Source organism: Tachypleus tridentatus, chromosome 2 (genome assembly GCF_004210375.1).
Source record: "Tachypleus tridentatus isolate NWPU-2018 chromosome 2, ASM421037v1, whole genome shotgun sequence".
In the NCBI taxonomy this organism is placed as follows: domain Eukaryota; kingdom Metazoa; phylum Arthropoda; class Merostomata; order Xiphosura; family Limulidae; genus Tachypleus; species Tachypleus tridentatus.
This window is the reverse complement of record NC_134826.1, coordinates 63,564,450-63,588,232: the sequence shown is the minus strand read 5'-3', so window position 1 is coordinate 63,588,232 and position 23,783 is coordinate 63,564,450. Positions and strand designations below refer to the sequence as shown.

Sequence of the window (23,783 nt, the reverse complement as noted above, 5' to 3'; positions counted from 1 at the left end):
TCTTTAACAGTTTTTAAGAGCTGTTATTAGATCTGAAAAAGGTTATAAGTAAAGTATACCTTCTTTCTCTGCTCTCGTCTTATGATTGGTTATTATTGCGGCTGATGTGGTTGTAAGGGCTTTCAACTAAAAACTGGCATTATGGTCTAAAAGAGGAACAACTAAATTGTTTATAGCTTGCCCCATGATACATGAACTAGTGTTCCGATGAAGTGGTACAGTGTACGAATACGTCAATACAGTGGATTCGTTTCACTGACAGGCTACACCAGTGTCAGTAAATAAAACCACACCCATATCAACTTACACAGAAGTAGACGCACCTCAAAACGAGAAATGAAGTCGATCTTCTTTTGTTCTCATGGTTTCCGAAAGGTCAGAGCTTTCGAGTTGTATTGACTCTCACTTTATAATGATTTCACTACCCGTATAACCTCACAGTGTTATTTCTTCTTTTTTCACGACTCCAGAAGATGAAAAGTAACTTTAGACACTAAAATGGCCTGGTTCGTATGTCATTGCATGTGAAAAGATCAATGACATTGCACAGTAAACAGTATTTACAAAATGTTTTTTAACGCAATCTTTAGGGACATGAAATAAGCTATTGGTACATTTCGGTTGTTTCATTCTCTGAGCCAAACTAAACCTATTAAATTGAAAAAAAAAGTTGGCCATTATCATTTATATATTGATCAAGATTTTTTTAAAACTCACTCAAATTTACTGTTTTCAAAATATTTGAATTTAACCCATTCCACAAGGCAACCACACTGTAAGAAAAAAAAGAAAACTGTCTTCAGCTGAGACAGCTTCTACTTTGTCTAAATCTATATTTGTATCCCCTAGTTCTATAATTATCGATGTTAGCTACGAAAAATTTGATTCATCAACATTATCAGTTCCAATCTTAAACATTTCATTCAGATCCTCTCCAACCCTAATTTTAACCTCTACTCGAATCCGGCATGGCAAGGTGGATAAAGCACTCGACAAGTAATTCGATGGTTGCGGGTTCGAATCCTCGTCACAAAAACATTCTCGCCCTTTCAGCCGTTGGGGCGTTATAATATTACGATCAATCCCATTTGTAAAAGAGTAGCCCAAGAGTTGGCGGTGGGCGGGATGACTAGCTGCCTTCCCTCTAGATTTACACTGCTAAATTAGGGACGGCTATTGCAGATAGCCCTCGTGTAGCTTTGCGCGAAATCCAAAACAAACTAACCTCTACTCACAAACCAACAATTTCATTCCAAGTACCATTTTATTAACCCTCTTCTGAACCCTTTTCAGCAATTCAATGTCTTTCCTAAGGTAATGAGCCTAAGACTGAAGGCAATACTTCAAATGTGACCTAATAATTAAACTTTAAAATAAAATTATAACTTCTTTAGACTTGTACTCAACATTGCTTTATATACAACCTAAAATCATATTTATCCTTCCACAAGCAACAGCACATTGCCTCGAAAAGACTGATGAACCATTGTACACAGACCCTTTTTTTTATAACACTGTTAAGGTTATTCCATCCAAATTATACTTATAATTAAAGTATTAAAATCCACATAGAACATCTTGAATTTATCATAATTAAAACCCATCTTCCATTTATTTGTGAAACTCACTGAATTATCTAAATCCTTTTGTAAAGAAGCAGAATCCTTTTTACAGCCAGCAACACGAAAAACGTTAACATGATAATAAATTCAAGTAATTTATTTGCCATTCCTTCATTTATTTTACTGGTTTAAATCAAAAACAGCAGTGATCCTAACACTGACACCTGAGGTACACCACTTTTGATATTAATCTAGTTTGAGTAAACACCATTTATAACAACCCTCTATTTTCATCCATCAAGCCACTCTACAATCTAAACTGTACTCTACCCACCTGAGGTATCGAAACCGTGCCACTAGCGGGCACTACCAAACTTTGTTTGTTTGTTTTTCAAATTTCGCGCAAAGCTACACAAGAGCTATCTGCGCTAACCGTCCCTACTTTAGCAGTGTAAGAGGAAAGGCAGCTAGTCATCACCACCCACCGTCAACTCTTGGGTTACTCTTTTACCAACGAATAGTGGGATTGACGGCTAAAAGGGTGAAAATATTTAGTGCGACGGGAATTCGAAACCACAATTCTCTGATTACGAATCCAACGCCTTAACCCACCTCGCCATGCCAAGCCCCCTACTGAACTAATCCCACATGTTCAGCGATCTAACCTTCACATCCTTACATGTTAATTTAAGCCTAGATTAAGCCCTAGTGATCTATTCAAAATTTTATATTCACAGTTATTTTTTGGCCATTATTTTTAAATCATTTTCTCAACCCCTTGCACATATCAATGAGTTCTTCCGACTCACTCTTCCCTGTATAGTTATCCATTACGTGTACAACCATGACTCGAAGTATTGTGAATAAACTTTTGAGAACCTTTCAAAGCGCCATCATCTTCGAAATATCAAATTATTTACATGTTTAATTTCGATATTTTAGTTGCTTTTACTCTAATCTTTTGTCACTCTAGTTTAAAACAATACACCAAATACATAATTTTGTTACGAAAGTTGAAATCTATATATATAAAGATTTTTTTCCCTATAAACATGCCATAAAAGTTAATATTTAGCATGATTTATATTAACCTCTTGAGATTTGTCTAAATAAACCCGTATATTAACTTTATAACTGCTTTATAACTACGGAATTTACGTCTTCTAGCTGCGTTATTTAGACGTCTCCATAAAATCTAAACATAAACTAAATTGTTGCTTGAGATAAACCGTTTGAATACCACTATACATATTAAATATTGCTATAACAGCTGAACGTATCAACAAAATACATTGGTTTCTATTTATTTTGTAAATTAAACCAAAAACTCTCAGATGAATAAGTCTTATTTGCACTGTTATTCTCGTAAAAGCAATACATGAACTCTGATCTTTCGATTGACCAATTACGACAGTGCTCTTGTGCGATAAGATCTAGAATTGATACATATCGTATCATTTGGAAGGAAATCAAATCACGAGGAAAGTAACGAAATCAAACATTTTACTGCCCTCTAACTTGAGAAACTGTTACTAGAGATAAGTCAATCACCTATTTAAGGCAGTTACAATCGACAATTTAGGGATTAAATTGATATACAGCCTTAATACTGTAACACTGGCCACTAAACAACCCGATTGTAACACAGTCTAGAGATAAGCAAAAAGTTCGAATTGGAAAAACGTGTTTGTTAACAATGGAAAAAATTCCTGTTATTGATGTTCAAAAAATCAGTAAGTGAACGATTTATTTGTAATTATCTTGTAATAGTAACGAATGTGTCATGTTACATTCACAATAAATTATATTATTAGTTACGGGTCTGGGAGAGGTTTTTTCTAAGAAATGCGTATAACGCTCTTTCAATTATTCATTCTCTGTTGTTCGTCATTACTAAGTGTTTTCGATGTTTTTTGTCGAGATACAACAAACAAAGCTTTAGTCGGAATTGTGTACTTTCGTATACCAAAGTCACATTAAGCTACATGCTGAGACCATAGAGGGGAATCTAATCCCTAATTTTAGCGTTGCAAATCAGTAGACTTACCGCTGTACTAGCGGTGGACCCTCAGTTGGAAAAAATATGAAACTCCGTATATTGTATGGCCTTTGAAGTGAACGATTTTTTCCATCATTTCAATTTAGCAAATCAATGTTTACACTTTCAGGTGTGCAGGTTCAAGGAGAACCAAGTAATGATGCATTTCGAAGAGTTGCATCAGAAGTTCATCGGACTTTGTTTGAATATGGTTTTTTATACATTAAAAACCACGGGATTCCTGAAAATCTGGTATGTTGTAAAATGTTATTTTTCTCACCGTAAAACACTTTTTGTGCAATCGAATAAACTTTAAAATATTGTTTATTATTATTAATAACAAAGTTTCGATATTGTTTTTGATGTGAGAAAAATATGATTAATTTAGTCAGTGAATATAAGACAACAAATGATTTGACGTAATGTCCATCCTTTGTTTGCATTCATTCCTGTACTCACTTCATCTGAAGAGGCAATTTCCCATCTTTCATTAACAAACCGGGGCAAACGATCTTAGATGTAGAAAAAGTGTCAACTTACATAATAAAGATTTTTTTCAGCAATAATCGAATGAAATTGTGGAGGACTACGTCCGAATAATGAATTTCTTACGTAATTTGGAACAAATGAAATATTCGCGGCTGAACATTGTCCCACACTTTCAGCTAGCTTGTATCGTTTTCATGTTTGGTTAGCTCTTTGGGGTTCCTTTGATTTGCTTTGGTGGAACACATGTCCTTAGGGCATTGTATCTTTGTTATATTAATATTCGCTGTAGCTGTCATAGTTTCCTCTTTTTAGTATCATCTATAAATACTCTTTTTCTATATATATTTTATTCAAATGACCATGTGACATATCCTATCAAGAAATACCTGTTTTTCTGTGTTAGTAATTGCTCGCGTAAGTCTTTCAATTCATCTAGACTGTCACTATGAGAAGTTCATGTTTAACTACTTCAGAAATTGAGGTGATGCATTTAGTAGCAGACGTACTTTGGTGTTAGCCCTAGAATTTACCAATTCGTTTTTTCCTATGGTTTATATTAGTTGATGGTCACATAATAAAGGAGAACATGTTCAGGGACATGATTTGAACTTGGTGTCCTCAGATTGCAAGTCACGTTTTCTAACCACCGAGGAATACAAAGTTTTAATCGACATAGGAATATCACTTAATAACGACCTCACGATTGAAAAGACAAGCATGTTGGAGAATGGGAATCGAATTCGTAATACTTAGATTATGAGCTCATATTCCTAGTGACCAGGCAATATCCTACTTCAACCAAACAAGTAAATTAACGCATTGAAAATGTAACTCAAGACAATGATTAAAAATAGCTTACAATACAAAGAATAAATATTATAGCGTCGTATTCGTTTTTGGTTTGAATGTCCCAGCACCAGAAATTTACGGTCACCTTAATTCGAGAAAAATTATTAAGATACAAACATTTTACATCAAATGCGGGCACTCTTTGTACTTGACAGAAAAAAAAATGTTCAATTTGTCCACTCCACAATTATTGATTTCACATAATACAATTACCATAACTATCGTACATCTACAAAACTATGTTACTAAAGGCTTCAATACAATAGAATAAATAAAAATAACTTATCTACTCTTTACTTCCAAACTGGCGTGTGCTGTAACCCTATCCTCCCATTCGTAATATTAGCATAATATTCTGCAGAAAAGCTAGTAAATAAAGATAGCTAAGATTTCGTATATGTTAATCACATATAAGCACACAATTACATAGGACGAACTTTTGATAACTTTTATTATTTCTTACAGTACTTTTATATTATAGCTCTTTTTTAGTATTTTAATAAATATTTCTCGAATGTTTGTGAAATAAAACATGAAAATATTTAATCTCAATAATTAAAGGTGAGATATTACTTACTTTCTAATTGTTACAAGTGTTATTGGACATCAGGAGATTTCTCATTTGAAGTGTGTGTGTGTGTTTTGATTAATTGTATTTGACGTAACATATTAGTATTAGGCTTACTATAGGTTTCAGAAAACAATTCGATATTCTGTCCTTTAGAAGTTTTCAAAAATTGTATGTAACAGAATTTCAACACTATTGTGTCCGGAATATTTTGTATTTAATGACATACTTAGTGCTGTTGAATTACCTTACACTTTTTCTTTTATTGGAAATTCTTAAAATACCAAAAAAATACAATACAGTTAAAACGTAAAAAAACTATATAATAACAGCTTATCACAAACATAGTTAAATACAATTATGCTTTTTCAGCTTAAATATTCACACCATAACAATTGTAAGAATGGTTTGGTTTGAAATATATTGTTTGGAGGTGTCGAGATTGTGTGACTATCCAAATAATTTCTTATCAATGTTTTCCTGTTCTAATATAACAGTCTCTGATGCACCGAACAGCTACACCAGAAATGAAGATGAAATAAATGGTTTCTTTAATGTTTTATTTTAATAATTACGAAAGATTTAGATAACTTTAACTGGCATTTTAGGTCTTTAGTTAGATGTATCTGTCACAACTCACCCTAATGTAAAGTCTGGACTCAACTGGCTCGTTGCGTTTTATCGATTTGTATAGGTTGAATAATATTTTGATGTTTGCGTGTGTGAAAGTTTTAAACTTCACTTTTATTGTGTGTTTAACACAAAACTGACATTGGTTGATTTGTGTTTTCAAAGATATCCGATATACATAAGAAATCCAAGGAGTTTCTCAAGTTGCCAAAAGAAGTAAAACAGAAGTACAGCCGAAATTTCCCTGTTATTACAGACGGTTATGTTAATGGAGCGAATGAACAGTAAGTTCACTAAATAATGACAAGATTAGTCTACATTTGTGATGGGAAATAGTTTCATAGGCTTGATTATTAGAAGAAATTAAGATGCGAACAACGAACATAATGAAAAAAAATATATATAGATGTAAAAAGAGGTGAAATTCTTCCGGTACTTATTATTGGTTCGTTTTAGAGTTCGAAGTAGAATACATAATAATGCCCCTACGATTGTAAAGAAGAATATATCTGGTGTCATAGTTCGATCCCACGACCCACAAATCGCAAGTCGAGCGTCCTAGTAATGCTGTTATAGTACGGAAATTGGGATGTGATTGCATGAGTCAGCTTATGGACATTTGTGTTGATAAATGTTCACATTAATAAAACAAACGACTTAGATTATAAGAATATCAGCAACCTACTTTTTCTCCCAAGAAATCAACGATAAGCCTCTTAGCTTATAACGCTAAAAATCGAATTTTATACCTCAGGTGAGTCCAACACGAACAGCATATTGTGTACCTCTCTGCTCAACAAGGAACAAACTAACATAACATCAGCGTAACCAATTTAATTTGACAATACTTACAGATCCGTTGCCAAAGAAAATTTATGTTGAAATTAAGCCCAAAGCTACACAATGGGTCATCTGTGCTGTGCTTACCACGAATATCGAAATCCGGTTTCCTGCGGTGTAAATTCGCAGGCATACCGATGTGTCACTGTGGTGGGAGGTACAAAAGAAACCAACAACAATAGATAATACTTTATAGTCTCGAAGTTTTAAATCTTGAAAATAACAGAAATTCAGCAGGTAATTTTAGCTTTACGTCAACACAAAGGTACAACATGCACTTGTTTCACACTGCAACCTCTATACGTTTATTTTGGTCCTTTGGAATAATTCTCTTCTCATTTTTCTAGAACTAAATTGGTCGTTTCCACACAACTGAAGTGACATTAATCACAATCTGTTCCAAAAGTTAACTCTTCCTCATCATATTTATTTTTTGTTTTATTTTTTTCAGCGTGAAACAAAATATTACATTTTCTCTATTAACCCCATTACAAAATAAAACATTAAAAAAATTACTAGAAGGTTCTAGTAAAATTCGAGGTTAAATTCAATGCGGTAAACAAACTGCAGGTGGGAATAAAACAATAAGAACAACCTGATAGATAATATGTATCGTGTTCTCCGCGTGAGATAAGAAGTAGAGATTTATTTTATATTAATACCATTACGAAACTGTTATAAGTTGCGCATGAGGTTCTCATACAGTAGAAGGTTTATCTTTAGGTCCCCAGTCTTGACGAATCATTTTCATATAAATAAATAGATATTTAACATGTAGCTTGTTGGCTTTTAACCCTTTCTATTTTAACCCTTTCTATCTGTTTATCACTTTATACCATTTTCTTCTTAATTCATTATTATTATATCATTATCTTAATGTCTGTGTGCAAACAATAACACATACAAGAGATATATTGTTGAATAAATCTAAATTATATAAACATAGATCATCTGTACGTCACTAACTTTATAGGTAAACAGAGATCATCTGTACCTCACTTACTTTATAGATAAACATAGCTCATCTTACGTCACTAACTTCGTAGCTAAACATACATAATCTGTACGCCACTAATTTCATAAAAAAACATAGATCATCGGTACGTCACCAACTTTAGAGATAAACGTAGATTATGTGTACGCCACTAACTTCATTAGTAAACATAAATCATCTGTACGACACTAACTTTACAGTTAAACATAGATAATCTGTACGCCACTAACTTCATAAATAAGCATAGATCATCTGTACGTCACCAAATTTTGAGGTAAACGTAGATTATTTGTACGGCACTAACTTTGCAGGTAGACGTAGATTATCTTATGTCACTATATTTGGAGATAAACACAAATCATCTGTACGTCACTAACTTTAGAGATAAACACAGATCATCTATACGTCACTAACTTTATAGGTAAACATAGATATTCTGTACGTCACTAACTTAACATGTAAATATAGATCATCTGTACATCACTTTATATTGTTTGTCTTCAGACGATTCTCTAATAACAGCTATGGATTGTTGGAAAATAAATACAAAACTTCTGACACAAAAAACTAACTGATATCCACAAAATTGGAGTAACCTTGCCTTTCCCCTGCAGTGGTTTAACAGTAAATCTGAACATTTAAAAGGCTAAAAACAGAGATTCGACATACGTGCTGATGTCGATAGAGCAGAGATAACCAATTGTGTAGCTTTGTGCTTAATAACAAAGAGTTTTGATATAGAGATTTTCCAATAGAAAGACGTAATTAGTTTCACATTGTTTCTCGTTTTTGATTTTAAAATATTCTCTCGATCTGAATCCACAGACTATTTCTTGCCTTTCTCAGAATTATAAGAATTTCTTTTTATTAATAATATTTGAACAGAACTCTGGTGTGATGAATATTTTGATATCTAGAAGAATATTATCAGATTTCTTGCTTTTAAATTCCACATTTCTTACTAATATTACGATTCCTCTTAAATACAGATAATTTCCAGTAATCCGAGTAAAACTCATTTTCAGATGTTTAAGTATTTTATTTCCATTCCTATAGCCAGTTTTCAGCTTAATTCAAAGTTAATCCATAACTTACCTTGTGTGTTTATGAAAACAAAGAAAACTCTTGTAGATTAGTGTAATTTCTGTACAACTTAGCCTTCATCCAGATGTCGACCATGAAATCAAAGATGCTATTGCAGTGACAAATGAAAACTCTTGTTTTCCACCTGAAGAACACGCACCGGGATTGAGGCAGACATGTCTTGAATGTATTTCAGCGATTCTGATTTTATCTAACCGTTTCCTAAAGGTTCTGGCAATAGCTTTAGGTGAGTTGCGTACATTTTAAAAGCATTCTTCTGGGGATCCAATTTGACATCGTACTCTATTAAAACTTGCCCACATTCTAGTTTTTTTTTTCCTTTGGTAATTATAATTATATGCAACAAAATATTTTAAAAGATTAAAACAAAAGAATTGAGTGCATTTTATTACTAATAGTTCCCTATTTGAACATTTCTTACACATTAAATACAGGCGTAGATGAAGATTTCTTCTTAAAGCGTCACACATTCCAAGAAGATAAAAATGGATCCTTCCGAATGTTTTATTATCCTCCTGTTGGAGATATCAAAGATCCTAATATTGCTCGTTTTGGAGAACATACAGATTTTGGAACGATAACGTTCTTGTTCCAAGACGATTCTGGGGGAATGGAGGTGAGGATATTGAGAAAAATTATATAAAATAGACATTTTTATTATGATTTTATAGATTTTGTTTCTTTTATATTGAAGTTAATGAATCATGTGAAACCAAAGCAGTTTTACTTAATATTACATTCTTAATTTAAAATGGTCCACACTTATCGAAATTTCATGCAGTTAAACTTTCCAAAGTGTATCAAAAGGACCCAACTGAAAATATCCAAACTATGAAAATAAATATTCCTTAGAATCAGATGGTCAAGAGTAAATAGAAATAATTAACGTTTTTTAAAACATAACTTAAATCCAACGTACTTTTTCGTTACTTAGAATTAATTACTTTTCTTTGTTAATCCATAAAGCAAAGTCACTGTAAGGATATCTTCAGGCACAAAAGTGGAAAAAGACAATAAACCCGACAGTAATATCTACTTATAACAAACACACTTACTTCTGCTCTGCTGTGCCCCTCCGCTGTATCAGAGACTGGGTTATGGGCTTTAAACGCTGAAATTCAAAGTTATAGTTACTAGTGGGTTGAATATTTAAGTCGTGATAGAGATGTGCTTAACGTTTAAAACATTTACTATCTCCTAGCTGAAAACTAAGTCAGGAAAATGGATCCAGGCAACTCCAATAAAGGGCACTGTTATTCTTCTTGTTGCAGACTTGATGTCCATCTGGAGCAATGGACTATATCCAGCAACAGTGAGTAGATAATGTTCGGTAATTTTTTTTTAGTAAAATATCAAGCACCAAAAAAATGTGCAATCTCTAACTGAGGCATGTTTCTATTAATTTTTTTCGTTGTGCCACTTTTAAATGTGTTTAGGAAATTCTCTTCTATTATTATATTACTTTTGTGATTTAAGAATTTGTTTTTGCAATAAAACATGTTTTCAGCTAATATGCTATCAATGGATTATAGTCAACGTTTCATACTCCGTTTTCAATAAAACCAATATGTTAACAACCTAGGACGACGTTATCAACATGTATTGAAAGAGCGCGTTCTCTGTACAAATTAATTGCTGTTAAACATATTGGTTCTAAAGTGTTTGTTCGTTTTTGAATTTCGCTCAAAGCTGCGCTAGTCGACCCTAATTCAGCAGTGTAAGACTAGAGGAAGGTAGCTAGTCATCACCACCCACTGCCAAATCTTGGGCTATTCTTTTACCAACGAATAATGGGATTGACTGTCACATTATAACACCCCCACGGCTCACTGGGAAACATATCTGGTGTGTCAGCGATTGGAACCCAAGAACCCCAAATAACGAATCGAGCGCATTAACCACCTGACCATACCGGACCTGTTCTAATGTTATTATTGATTAGTCTTAGCTTACTAATTCTCCTTTTACTATCTGCTCTGCTAACTGGAATAGTTATTGCTACCATTATAATCTTGTAAAGTTCAGGAAGAGCCATAATGAAAGGTTTTAAACCTCATCAACTGCTAAAAATGTGACACCTGAATACTCATTCATTCTCTTAGTTGGCTTCATTTACATTTTTGTGTTCAGGGTTCGGCCTGTAATGAGCTGTAGGAGGTTTAATAGTCAATATCGATGATTTCTTCTGATTTGGGGTCAGTTGCCGAAAGGAAGTGAAATTCGGATATTTTAAATATTAAATCTTTCATTTAGTTTTCCAATAAAACTGTCAATGGCTGAAAATATGGTGGCTCATGTTATATCGTATGGCATCTCTCTTATAAATTTTGGTTAGAACTACAAACTATAGCTCTGTTACTGACGCCGACTGCAACATTTCAAATAGTCTGTGCGTGTGCTTTCTTATAACAAAGTCCCTTCGGGCTATCTTCTTTTACCATGGAGGAAAACTGAATTCCTTACACTACTATTGTAAATTCGAAGACTTACTGTTGTCCCACTAGGGGATTTCTGGTACCGATGTCACCAGAGCATTAAAAATAATGAGCTGTTTTATCATCACATTCATGGGTTTGCAACATAGCTAGAAGATTTGCAACGAGATCTGCCTGTTTTAAATAATCTAACCTGGAACTCTTCAACATATCTGACACTTCTTTTACTTCACGTAACCATACAGTACACGAATATCAAGTTGCGTCAAACATTGAGGTGCGATTTTTCTTATTTTCTGTTCCACCACAAAATACCTGCCGCTCATGACCAGCCAGATCTTTGACAGCAACTCATTGTCTTTTAAACTTTCAACATACAGGGTAAACTATTCTGTATCGAATTCATTATCGACTTCTAATCAACTTCTATTTGAACTTCCCAACCATTAAAATCCCCAAGTACCAAATGCGGGTAAAGCACATGTGGGTTGAGCACGTCTGTAAACTATAGTAGTCTTGGAGCTCCTTCACTGTCTTCCTCAAGCCCATATTTTCCAGGTGCGTTGTGGTGCACACACTTAAATGACGGTGTTGTTGTTTGATGAAGCAGTAATTTGGATAAAAATGAATCACCTTGTAGTTGGTTCCCATTTTAAGATACATTTAACCAACTTTTTATGTATCATAAATCCATCTTACCCATGATGACTGTTCTCCTTTCTGCTGTACCAAAACTTACATTCTATTTTGTTGCACTTTACAGTTTCATCGACTGCTTATTCCAAATGATGAGGCCGAAAGACGACGTGAAAGAAGTTCCTTCGTCTATTTTGTTGTTCCTGACAAGAATGTCACAGTGGAGCCACTCCACAGCACGATTCCAACGATTCCATTAAATTCTTCAAAATATATTGAAGAAAAATACTTTACTATAATCAAATAACGAACTTTTGCTTCGATTTATTCGGTAACGACTATATATTTGGTCTTATGGCATACCATAATCAAATATTTACTTTCCCTAATTCCTTGTTTTTGTACTTCCAGTGTTTACGTGTCTAAGAATGCACGATTATTTTGGCAAGTATGTTTGTTTAAAATTAAACACAAAGCTATACAATGGACTATTAATGCTCTGCCCTCTACAGGTATCGATACGTGGTTTCTAGCCGTAATCCTGCAAATATTCCGCTGTGCCAAAGTTTCGTTCAAAAAGACTGCAAACATAAATTATAACTATACTGTGGGAATGTTTAAATTACCTCATGAGGTATAGCTCACATACAGGGCAAATCCACCATCCATTATAATTAACCTCTTTTCATAACGTTCACCACGTTTATTACCATGAATTTATTCTCAACTTGGAAGGCGGGAACTCCATTTTCATAGCTCAATAGTAATATTTTTTTGGCATCTAAGATGGCCTTATATTGTTTCGGAGGATTAATGACCATCATAGAGTTTCCATCAACAGCAGTGTATTCCTAAGTCTAACCGCAGAGTGTGCATAATAGCTTTAAGCCAAGAAAGATAAAAAATTGTCTTCTCACACTTTGTGTTTTTATTGCAATATTTGCCTGAAACGTAGAACCAAATGTTTATTTTCCCACCTATTGTTTAAGAAAAGCATCCCCACTTTTCAAAATCCTAAACTCGGGTTAAAATGTAATGATAAAAACGTACAATACGGTGGAGGAAATTATCTATTTCTTTAACACCAATGTTGTACGGACGGCAATGTGCATCATATTACTGGTCTGATCTCTACTGTCCAAGACCTTTAGTGACACATAACGTACGTTGTAAACGTGTATAGGTTTAGAAACCAAAACAAAATTAATTTCTCTGCAGCATTTATAATGCACGGTTGACATGGTGTATTCTACAACATTTTCACATGATAACCATCTTGAAGATACACATCATTTTTGTAATAATGACCCGCACCACTTCCGCAGTTTCTCCATCACCTGTTTTTGTTTGTTTGTTGTTTTTCCATCAGTTATCTCTTGCTTTAACACCAGTGGATTGCAGTTACCTCACTCATTAGCGTGTTTATAGATACTACTATCACTAATACAGTAAATTATAACCAACCCATCAGACATTGCAAGTACCCTACTTTCATTTATTTTACGTGACGATTTTCATAGTTGGACATATTGTCTAATTAGCTGTATTAACACAGCATAACAAATAACAGAAATGCTACTTTTTTTAACCACATTTTATTTTAAATATCAGTACCAAAGTTCTGCAATATTTATAAATATGTGGTTAAACACTGTCGAAACTATACAACTAGAAAATATATTTTGGACGTCGTGGTTGGTTAGATTACGATACTTAAACCCATAATAATATACAACTTATAAATACATTGTCTTAATGAACTAACTGCTGAACTTCTTTTAGCATTTGGACTAACTTTAATTCTTTTATTGGTAGTTTTAGGTTTCATTTTACAATTTTGTGTAAGACTTAGAAGTAATTTCTTCGTATACAGCAATGAAATAAAATCAATTATGGATTTTCAATGCTTCTATTTTGTGTGTGTCCTAAACTTTACAGCTAAAAAAAAATGTATCCAGTCACTACTGGTGACAAAGCAACAAGGTTTAGGCCTTAACAATAATTATAATTGTAATTAAGGATAAAGGTACACAATGGGCTACCAGTGTTCTACCCACCGTGAGTATCAAAACCCACTTTCTACTGTCGTACGAGGACACTAAGGAGCCTTTTAAATGTGAATAAAATTTGAAACAGTAGTGTAGTATACTAAAAAGATGGTTCTGAAACGTTACAGACATGAATAATGAGAAAAACATATATCTTATATCGTTTATGAGATAACAGAAAAATATAAAAACTGTATTTTTAGAACGCACTCTATACGAGATCTGTTCAAATATGATCTCAAAACTTAATTCTAACACTGGGTTACGTAAATACTTGAATTTTTCATAATTTTAGTTACATTTTCTCATACAAAGTATTGTGCACTTGCTGTAGTTTATTAAATTTTCTTTCTACAATTAACCTAAAAACGATCAAAAAAGTATGGAGTAGTTCCTGGTGAATCTAGTGTCATATATCAACTGAACAGCCTAAGAATTTGGCTGTTTTTGTAGTTTTTATTTCTATGTTACATATTTTCACGTAGACTTAATTTACCTCTTTCATCCTTTCACGTATTTTTTTTGCAGAAGGTAATGAAATTGACTATATTTGGAATGAGTATTAACTCTTTATTTCGGGCACCACATCTATATGTTTTATTTTCAGATGATATGTTTATATTTTTCACGTATTGTGTGTAAAGGGATTAGGTCAAAGCCTGGAGGCAGTCCTACATCACATTTTATATAGTAATTCTCAAATATTATAAGCAAAGAGTGGGGTAAAGAGGGTTTATTTAATCCGGGAATATCTCTGACTTATTCAAGCCTAAATACTTCCCATGTGTGTGCGTGCGTCCCCCAAAAATAGGCTCAAGAGAGACAAAGTGCAAAACAATGAAGTAATACTTTAACCTTACGAACTAGAAAAATGTGAAATTTTGCACATGATCTCAGTGCTAATTACTGTTCCAAAATTGGAAATTAGAAAAAAAATATATATACGTAAGTAATATTCACTATAGAACAGCAATGTATCTATTATAATCGGGAACGACATTGTCTTAAACTGATGTGTTAATACTGACGAAGTGACTGATGCAATAAAGCGCATAAGAATTAAGATGTTGTGAAACTTACGACTTTGATATTGAGTTTTATATTTATTAATATCTAAAAGATTTCGTTCATAGTTTATTTTGAATTTTGCGCAAAGTTACTCGAGTGCACTCTGCGCTAATCCCCCCTAATTTAAAAGTGAAGACTAAAGGGAAGGCAACAAGTTGTCATCAACCACCTTCAACTTTTCGGGTACTCGTTTACCAACGAATAGTGGGATTGACCGTCACATTATAACGCCACAAAAACTGAAAGGGTAAGCATGTTTGGTGCGTCCGAGAATCGAACTCGCGACTCTCGGATTACAAATCGGACGCCTTAACACGCTTGTCCATGCCGGGCATAGTTTCTTTTAAATTTCGCGCAAAGGTACACGAGGGCTGTCTGTACTAGCCGTCTCTAATTTAGCAGTGTAAGACTAGAGGGAAGGTGGCTAGTCATCACCATCCAGCGCCAGTTCTTGGGTTACTCTTTCACCAACGAATAGTGGTTTTGACCATCACATTATAACGTTCCCACGTATGAAAGAGGGAGCATATTTAGTGCGATTGGGATTCGAATCCGCGACCATCAGATTACGAGTCGAACGCCTTAACCCACCTGGACATATAGGGACCTTCTTCAAACAAAGAGTTCTAGCTGAAAATACTAGACAAACATATGAAAAAGACGAATCTGTTATTAGTTATTGATTTCATGAAAGCATTTAAGGTTTCTTAATATTTTGAAATAATCTTTATAAGCTATAGTCTATAGTTTATAAGTCTATAGGCAAATTAAAATTAACATGAGCTTTTTTAAATTAGTGACAGCTAGTCGTGTCCGATAGTTCATAAAATATTTGAAAAAATATGAAATATATGAATTAAAACATTTGCAAGATCTTTTAAATATTGATAGGTACAGGGGTAATCAACAAAAACAACAATTTTAGGGTAGAATAGTCGCTGATTTACGTCTTAAAGTTTATATAGTAAATTTCCCTTACTTAAAAAACAAGTTTTGATTCAAACTTACAAAATCTAAGTGAAAAACAAAACAAATACAAGTATTTCTATAAAGTCAGTGAAACACAGCAGTACTGTCAAAATAGGAAAATAAATATTGTAAATAAACTAATTATTGCCGTGTACGTTAAATGAATTAATTATGCTTCCAATACGTTAATAAACGAATGAAGTGCTTTGTAAATTAACGCTTCCTAGTGACATGGCGAGATGTCTGCAAATTTACAATGCTAGAAAGCGGGTTTCAATAACCTCGATGGATAGAAAACAGATAGCTCATTATATATCTTTGTGCTTAATTTGTGCAGATTTTTCCTAACAATAAGGTTAATATAGTTCGTGACTTAAGTTTTACTGCACAAAGCTTCGAAGTCAACTTGCATCACTGAAAACATAAAAACAAAAACAAAAAAATGCTTTCTCTTGTTTTCCATCTGAAGAACACGCACTGAGATTGAAACAGGCGGGTCTTGAATGTATTTCAGCCACTCTGACTTTAGCTAACCGTTTCTTGAAAGTTCTGGCAATAGCAAGCATTAGGTGAGTTAAGTAATTCATTTCCTGATTTTTGAGAAACATCCATTAAGTTTGTTGATGTTTTTGTTCTGTGTACATTTTATATTATTTTAAAAATGTTCTTCTCAGATCTGGATCTGTGAATCCAATTTGTCATCGCACTGTTGTTCAACTTATAAACAAACAGTTACTTTAAGAGGCTTAGTGTTCATTATTTTGTTTTGCCGACCCCATCGGGCGAAGTCCTTGTAAGATTATCTGTTGGCCTAAAGATGAGACATAACAAACACTTACTTATTTTCTTCTGTTGTGTCTCTGGTTAGATCAACAACAGGCATGTAGACTATTAACGTTGAAATTCGGACCCAGAACCCCGGTGTTTGCATTGCGCTTTTGGCATTTTTAGTTTTAAACGAACAAAACCATATTTCTAGCCACGATTCTAGATCTGTGTGTTTATATATATGTTATTCACAGCAATAGTTACTCGTGAGTTGAATATTTAAGTACTCTAAGAATCGGTTTAACTGTGCTATTGTGATATACATAGTCTGGACGTTTGACAATGTAACCATCTTATAGCTGAGACTAAGTCACGAGAATGGACCAACGCCACTCCAAGAAAGTCTGGTTCTTCTTGCAGACTTGCTGTCCGCCTTGAGTAATCGATTATATCCATCAACAGTGAGTAGATAATGTTTATAGTTTATGTTCGTTAAGTATTTGCTCCCGACGATGACGTTACAGTGGAGCCACTCCACAGCACGAGCCCAATAACTCCAATAAAAATTTCATGTTATATTCATAAAAGATTTTATGGTATAATGAAGTATTAAGCTACTTACTTGAAAGTATAATTTCTTTTTTGACAACCACAAATTTCATCCTACTTAATTAAATAATCAAGATAACTAATTTCTAATTTGCCTGTTGTTGTTCTTGTTTTGCATCTTTAATGTTATTTGTTATGAATGTAAACATACACAACTATTCAGGAAATAAGGCCATAATCAGATAGTTTGACTTATAAAAGACAAATAGGTAAAACTGGAATACAAACTACCTTATAGAAAAGGGAAAACGTCTTATTAAGAGATGTATCTGATGATTTTGGGTCAACCTCTATTTGTGTAAAAATAAGAAAAATGATAATAGTAAGAGAGAATGTGGGTACCTAAACCCACATCAATAGCTATCTTTCACCACATGCAGTCGAGTTCTTGGAAATTGGTTGCTGTTAGTGAAACAAACTTAACAAAATGAAATCTGGCTGTAGGTTACTATAACCAGATCCATGATAAATATATTTTGGTTTTCCCAAAGTGTTTGGTTTAAACCTCGGGACCTGGATGATTTGTTTGGTACTATTCAGAAGTCGGTGAGTCAACCAGTTTATAAGGACAATTATTTTGTAGATATAAAATGAATGAATTTCGTGATTTTATCCCCCTCTTTACTTTTTTAATCCTTTTTTACTTAGTAAATTTTACTAAGTGTATTTTACTTAGTAAAATTACCAAACATCTAATATAAAAATATCATAGTTCAATTCCTGAGGTCGCCACAGTACAGACAGTTCTAAGTGTAGGTTTGAAATGAGAAAACAAACAAAAAGAAATATACAGTAGATAATTGGAACATTCAAGTTAAATACACTGAAGCAACAAAGATGTCATGTTATACATGAGTTTCTAATATCAAATTATGTGAACAAGAATATCACAATATATACTAGTTGAGAAGTAAAAACTGTAGTTTTAATACATTAATAAATAAATAGTTGTGAATTTATTGTTTTGTACATATTTACTATCGTGTTGCAACACAGAGGTGACATATTATCATTTGTTCTTGTGTGAAATAAGCTTTTAAAAATATTATATTAGGATTGTTTTGACGCAAGACAATGTAATATCCACTGCGGAAACAACATCTTAAACATTTATGAATTGAATTATATTAAGAAATTTGATATAATGCAATAATTGTTTTCCTACACGAGGAATATTTGTGCTATCTGTTTTTAACTTGGCCGTGAAAGAATAGAGGGAAGACAGCTCCAGCTAGTCATCACCAACCACTCTTGGCCTGTATTTTTATCAACAAATATTCGGATTAACACTCACTAATAACGCCTCCACTTATGAAAGAACCTACATGCTTGGTATGACGGGGTCAGTTCTTTTATGCATAGCAGGAAATCGAAATAATTTGATGCGTTATCACTTTTAAATGTATTTAATAAATAGAGATTAAGAAAAAACAAAATATAGAATTTCTATTTTCCTCTTAACAAATAAAAACTTTGAACGGAATCACAGAGAACCTTACTATGTTATTAATTTGTTCTTTTCATCATTCATCTCATCTCACATAAAAACTGTTTTCTTTTCCGCAGTTTTTATGTACTTTCACGTATTGGATCCCAATTTTCAAGACCCAGTTTTTCAGTGTCAAGAACATATTTACTAATGAAGATCAGTTGTGTCACAAACATCCTCAATTTTGGACAAATCAACTCGAAAGAACTTTATATATTCTCCCTATGGCTCTCTTCTTGGTTGAGCTGTTGAAATACAAAGGTTCAGTAGTAGAAACAGATGGAGGGAAGAGAAATTTTAAAACGTAGCACAAAAGAGGTCATTCTACCAAGGAATATAACCCTGAAAAGTGCAGGTGACGTTCAATGTAAGAAAAAATAAAATGCTATTTGAAATAAATTTTCAAGAAGGAAAAAGAGAAAGAAATTTTACCCAAAACACTAAAGTATTATATCTTTATCATGGTAATATAGTAGTCCAACAGTTGGTGGTGATGACAATTGCCTTCCCCATAGTCTTCCACTGCTAAATTAGGGACGGCTAGCGCAGATAACCATCGTGAAGCTTCGCGCAAAATTCAAACCAAACGACTCAAGCTTTAGTTAACTTTCGATATCATATAAGCGCATAACATTTTTGAAAAAGGGGTGGATTTAGTTTGTGGTTAGAACACAAAACTCTCAAGCTGAGGGTCATGTGTTCGAATCTTTTTCGCTAATGATGCATTATATCATTATGTGTATGTGTGTGTATTTTCTTATTGCAAAGCCACATCGGACTATTTGCTGAGTCCACCGAGTGAAATACAGTTATATCATTGTGGTAAGTTACAATATTTGTTGATAAAAGAGTAGCCCAATAGTTGGCTGTGTATGGTCTGGGTGCAGTTATAAACTATTGTAATCTTTACTTGAATACTTGTATGCTTCTTTAAATTGTTGTGTACTTTACTTGAACACTTGTACGTTGCTGTAAATTGTTGTGGTCTTTAAATGAACAGTTGTATGCTGCGGCAAGTTATTTTGGACTTCACTTGAAAACTAGTATGCTACGGTAAATTGTCGAGTACTTTACTTGTATGTTGTTGTAGTCTTTACTTAAAAACATGTACACTCCTGTAAATTATTGTGGTCTTTACATAACACTAGTGCACTGCTATAAATTGTTATGTCTTTACATAAAGACAACAATGCTGCTGTAAATATTTTTGGACGTTACTTAAACACTTATACACAGCTGAATGTTGTTGTAGTCTTCACTTGAAGATTAGTAATGTTCTGTAAATTCTGGAGGACTTTATTTGAACTCTAGTATGCTGTTATAACTTTTGTGGACTTCATTTGAACACTTATACGCTGCTGTCAAGTGTTGAGGACTTTACTTGAATACTTGTACGCTGCTCTAAATTTTTGTTCACTCTACCTTGAACTTCTCTACAGTGCTTTAAGGTGTTGTGTCTTTACTTGAACACTTGTATGCTGCTTTAAATTGTTGTGGAAGATACTTGAACACTGATATGTTGTTGTATGTTGTGTGGTCTTTATTTTAACACTAGTACACTGCTGTAAATTGTTGTGTCTCTAGTTTAAGACCAAAATGCTCCTGGAAATTGGTGTTGTCTCTTTTTGAACACTGGTATGTTGCTTAAAATTGTTTTGGACTTTACTTGAACATTTACATGCTGCTGTAAACTGTTGTAAACTTCAGTTGAACACATATATGCTGATCTAAATTGTTGAGGACTTTAGTTGACCACATGTACTCTGCTGTAAATTGTTGTGGTGTTTACTTGATATGTAGAGGACACGATAGCGGAATTCACATCTACAGAACACATATTTAATTTTTTCAATCACATCAACTCTATACACCCCAACATTAACTTCACATGTGAACAGGAAGAAAGTAATCAAATATCATTTCTTAACCTCAAAATTACAAAAACCGATACACAATCTGAAACAGAAATCCACCGAACATTCACCCAAACTGGACTGTACATTTCTTGGGACTCAGCACATGAAACAAAACGAAAACTCAACATACTAAGAAACCAAATAAAACAGCCGTAAAACTATGCTCACCATATAAAATTAACGACGAATTAGACAAAATAAAACAATACTTCATCAACATCAATAAGTTCCCTCTACAAACTGTATGAAACATTATACGCACACACCTAAACAAAAACCAAAATCAACTAACAAAAGTAAATATACCCCACGATTTAAAGAAATCACGAAACCATATACGACTGCATACCATATATTCCCGACATCAGCTGAAAAATAACTAACATTTGCCAAAAACTAGTACCAAAATATGACATTCCAGTAAATACTAAATTTATTCAAGAACCACGCATAAAACTTAGGTCTATTTATGTAAAAACGACTCGTTTGGGATGAGAAATGTTTTTCGTAGAAGAGCAAACAACGTTTCGACCTTCTTCGGTCATCGTCAGGTTCAACCCAAACGAGCCGTTTTTACATAAATATTTTTCTCTACAAGTGGGTTTTCTCGACATCACTGAAAACTTAGGTTTATACTATGTAAAAACTACAATGACAAACACAACACCAACATTATATAAAAATACAATGTGATAACTGCCACGACTTTTATATTGGAGAAACAAGTAGAAAAATGGAAACCAGATTCAAAGAACACAAAAAGTCATCTTCACACCCTTTCGAACACTGCAAATCAAATAAACACAATATAACCATAGAAAACACTCAAATACTACATAAAGAAACAAACATAAACAAACACAAAATTAAAGAAGTCTTACTTATACAAGAACTCAAGCCCAAAATAAACCAATACAAAGAAACACTTTTATATATTAATAAATATATCTAACAAATAAGCACGCCCTCTACATTCCTACACACAATTACACAACCCCCTTCAAATATGTGGTCAGCTACCGGTCAGTAACCCTTTCATTCTTTGTGAACCTGACGATGACCGAAGAAGGTCGAAACATTGTTCGCTTCTCTACTAGTGCTTTCTCTACTCATACCAGTTGTTTTTAAATATATAATTTTCTCTACAAGTGGGTTTTGTCGTCATCATGTTACACAAAACGCAAACTAACGTGGCAGGGGTTTAGTTTAGAGAGAGAGAAATCATAAGAGTTCTCTCTCCAACTGGAGTGTTCAGGAACGTTGTGGTTTCTCTTCGTCCCCTTACGTAAGAAATTGTTAAAATATCCGTGTGTTTTTTTTTCTTTTACTTCTTTTTAATGTTTGTAAGGTGGAGTGGGTATTTATGAGTGAGAGGAAAGACGGGAGAACAGGACGAGAGCAGCATAAGTGAAGTGAGCCAGACCTTGGCCCGAGAATGGAGTACACTGTCGGCTGGCGAATTCCTTTAGAATTTACTACTTACTATTAACTATGGCTGGATAACCTATGACTGGGTAAACGGCCCATTTCAGAAAGTGGCTGGGACCTACAGATTCGATGCCAGAGATTTTGCTGTGGGGGGAAACGGGAGTACCCCGAGAAAACCCACTTTCACGGCCTGGGCGCCGAAAAATCTACCCAGACCGTGCCCTGAAGTAGCTGGGAAGAAAGAAAATAAAATAAAATAAATAAATAAAAATAATATAATAAAAAAACAAACAAAAAAACTGATGAACTGTGACGGTGGTATACTTGGAAACTGTTAGCTGCGGTCTTGTAGATCGGGTGGTATTTTCGTCATGAACTTGTTTTCACACTTGAAGTCCATTGGTGCAAGTGAAAAACGTGGTCTCTGTGGTGGAACCACTGGCTGTTCTTCGGTGAGTTGTTCTTCGCTGGTCTGTGATGCTTTGTTTCTTCTTGTGATTTTAGTTTGAGTTTTCTGCGTGGAGGTAGTTTGTTTTTCAGTTTGAACTGTCGCGTCGATGGATATCTTTTTAGTGGTTTGAGTCTGGCTGGTTGTTAAATTCTGTGGAACTTGGAGTGAAGTCTGGCATGATCTGTTCTCTTTCTTTCTTAGGTTGCTGACACTTGGCGTGTTGGTGGCAGAGGGAATTGACGTCTTCTGGGTCGAGTTATCTGTATCTGTATCTGTCTTCGTGTTTCTTCTGGTTAGTTCTGGACTCGACGGTATTTTTGTAGTTTCTTGTTGGTAGTTGTCCGTTGGTTGTTTCTTCTGTCTGGATGCTTTGTTTGACCAAGTGTTAAAAGGTCGTCAATGTGGGTGTTCGGCGCTAAAGTGGAATATGTGATAATAACAGCCGTCACGTAAAATACAGTTAGCACTGTACTTCGACGTTGTTACTATCTTCATAAATTACGTAGGCAGGTTAGTCTTTGTAGAGAAAATTCGGTGAACAGCATACACATTGGCTTGGATTTTAGGTTCTATGGCTTGTTTGATTTCTTCTGGTTCTATTGATGGTTCGACGCCCCTGAGGAATATTGAGTAAAGACTGACTGGACTTTTAGTAGGAGAACAACATACATTACATTCGGTGTTCCATGGTTGGCAAAGATAAATTTGGTCTGCAGTAGTGGCTGGTTGGATGAGGATTCCGCCACGGCGTAAAATTCGGGTCCTGGACGGTTCAATGGTTGCCCCTGGCTTGGCTCGGGCGATCAACGTGGCGACATGAAACGGCGTGAGGTTCGACGGTAGGCCGTCGACGATTACCGGCGGTACTAACGGCCTGACTGGCGAGGATGAA

The 23,783-nt window shown here is 34.1% G+C and overlaps 1 protein-coding gene across 1 annotated transcript; it reads left to right on the top strand.

The window, feature by feature from the left end:
* The first annotated feature begins 3,137 nt into the window (after positions 1-3,137).
* Positions 3,138-14,049, top strand: LOC143243993 (putative iron/ascorbate oxidoreductase DDB_G0283291). The gene is made up of 7 exons (XM_076487905.1): positions 3,138-3,295; positions 3,731-3,852; positions 6,302-6,420; positions 9,128-9,300; positions 9,509-9,690; positions 10,276-10,386; positions 12,273-14,049. The coding sequence occupies exons 1-7, from the start codon at positions 3,259-3,261 to the stop codon at positions 12,450-12,452; spliced, it is 924 nt and encodes a 307-aa protein (XP_076344020.1). The 5' UTR covers positions 3,138-3,258; the 3' UTR covers positions 12,453-14,049.
* Positions 14,050-23,783: the final 9,734 nt, after the last annotated feature.

Excerpts from the sequence above, each read along its gene's own strand:
- LOC143243993 (XM_076487905.1), top strand. The coding sequence starts at position 3,259 with ATGGAAAAAATTCCTGTTATTGATGTTCAAAAAATCA. Across the intron at positions 3,296-3,730 it reads TATTGATGTTCAAAAAATCA|GTGTGCAGGTTCAAGGAGAA; the intron begins GTAAGTGAACGA and ends TTACACTTTCAG. Across the intron at positions 9,301-9,508 it reads GGTTCTGGCAATAGCTTTAG|GCGTAGATGAAGATTTCTTC; the intron begins GTGAGTTGCGTA and ends CATTAAATACAG.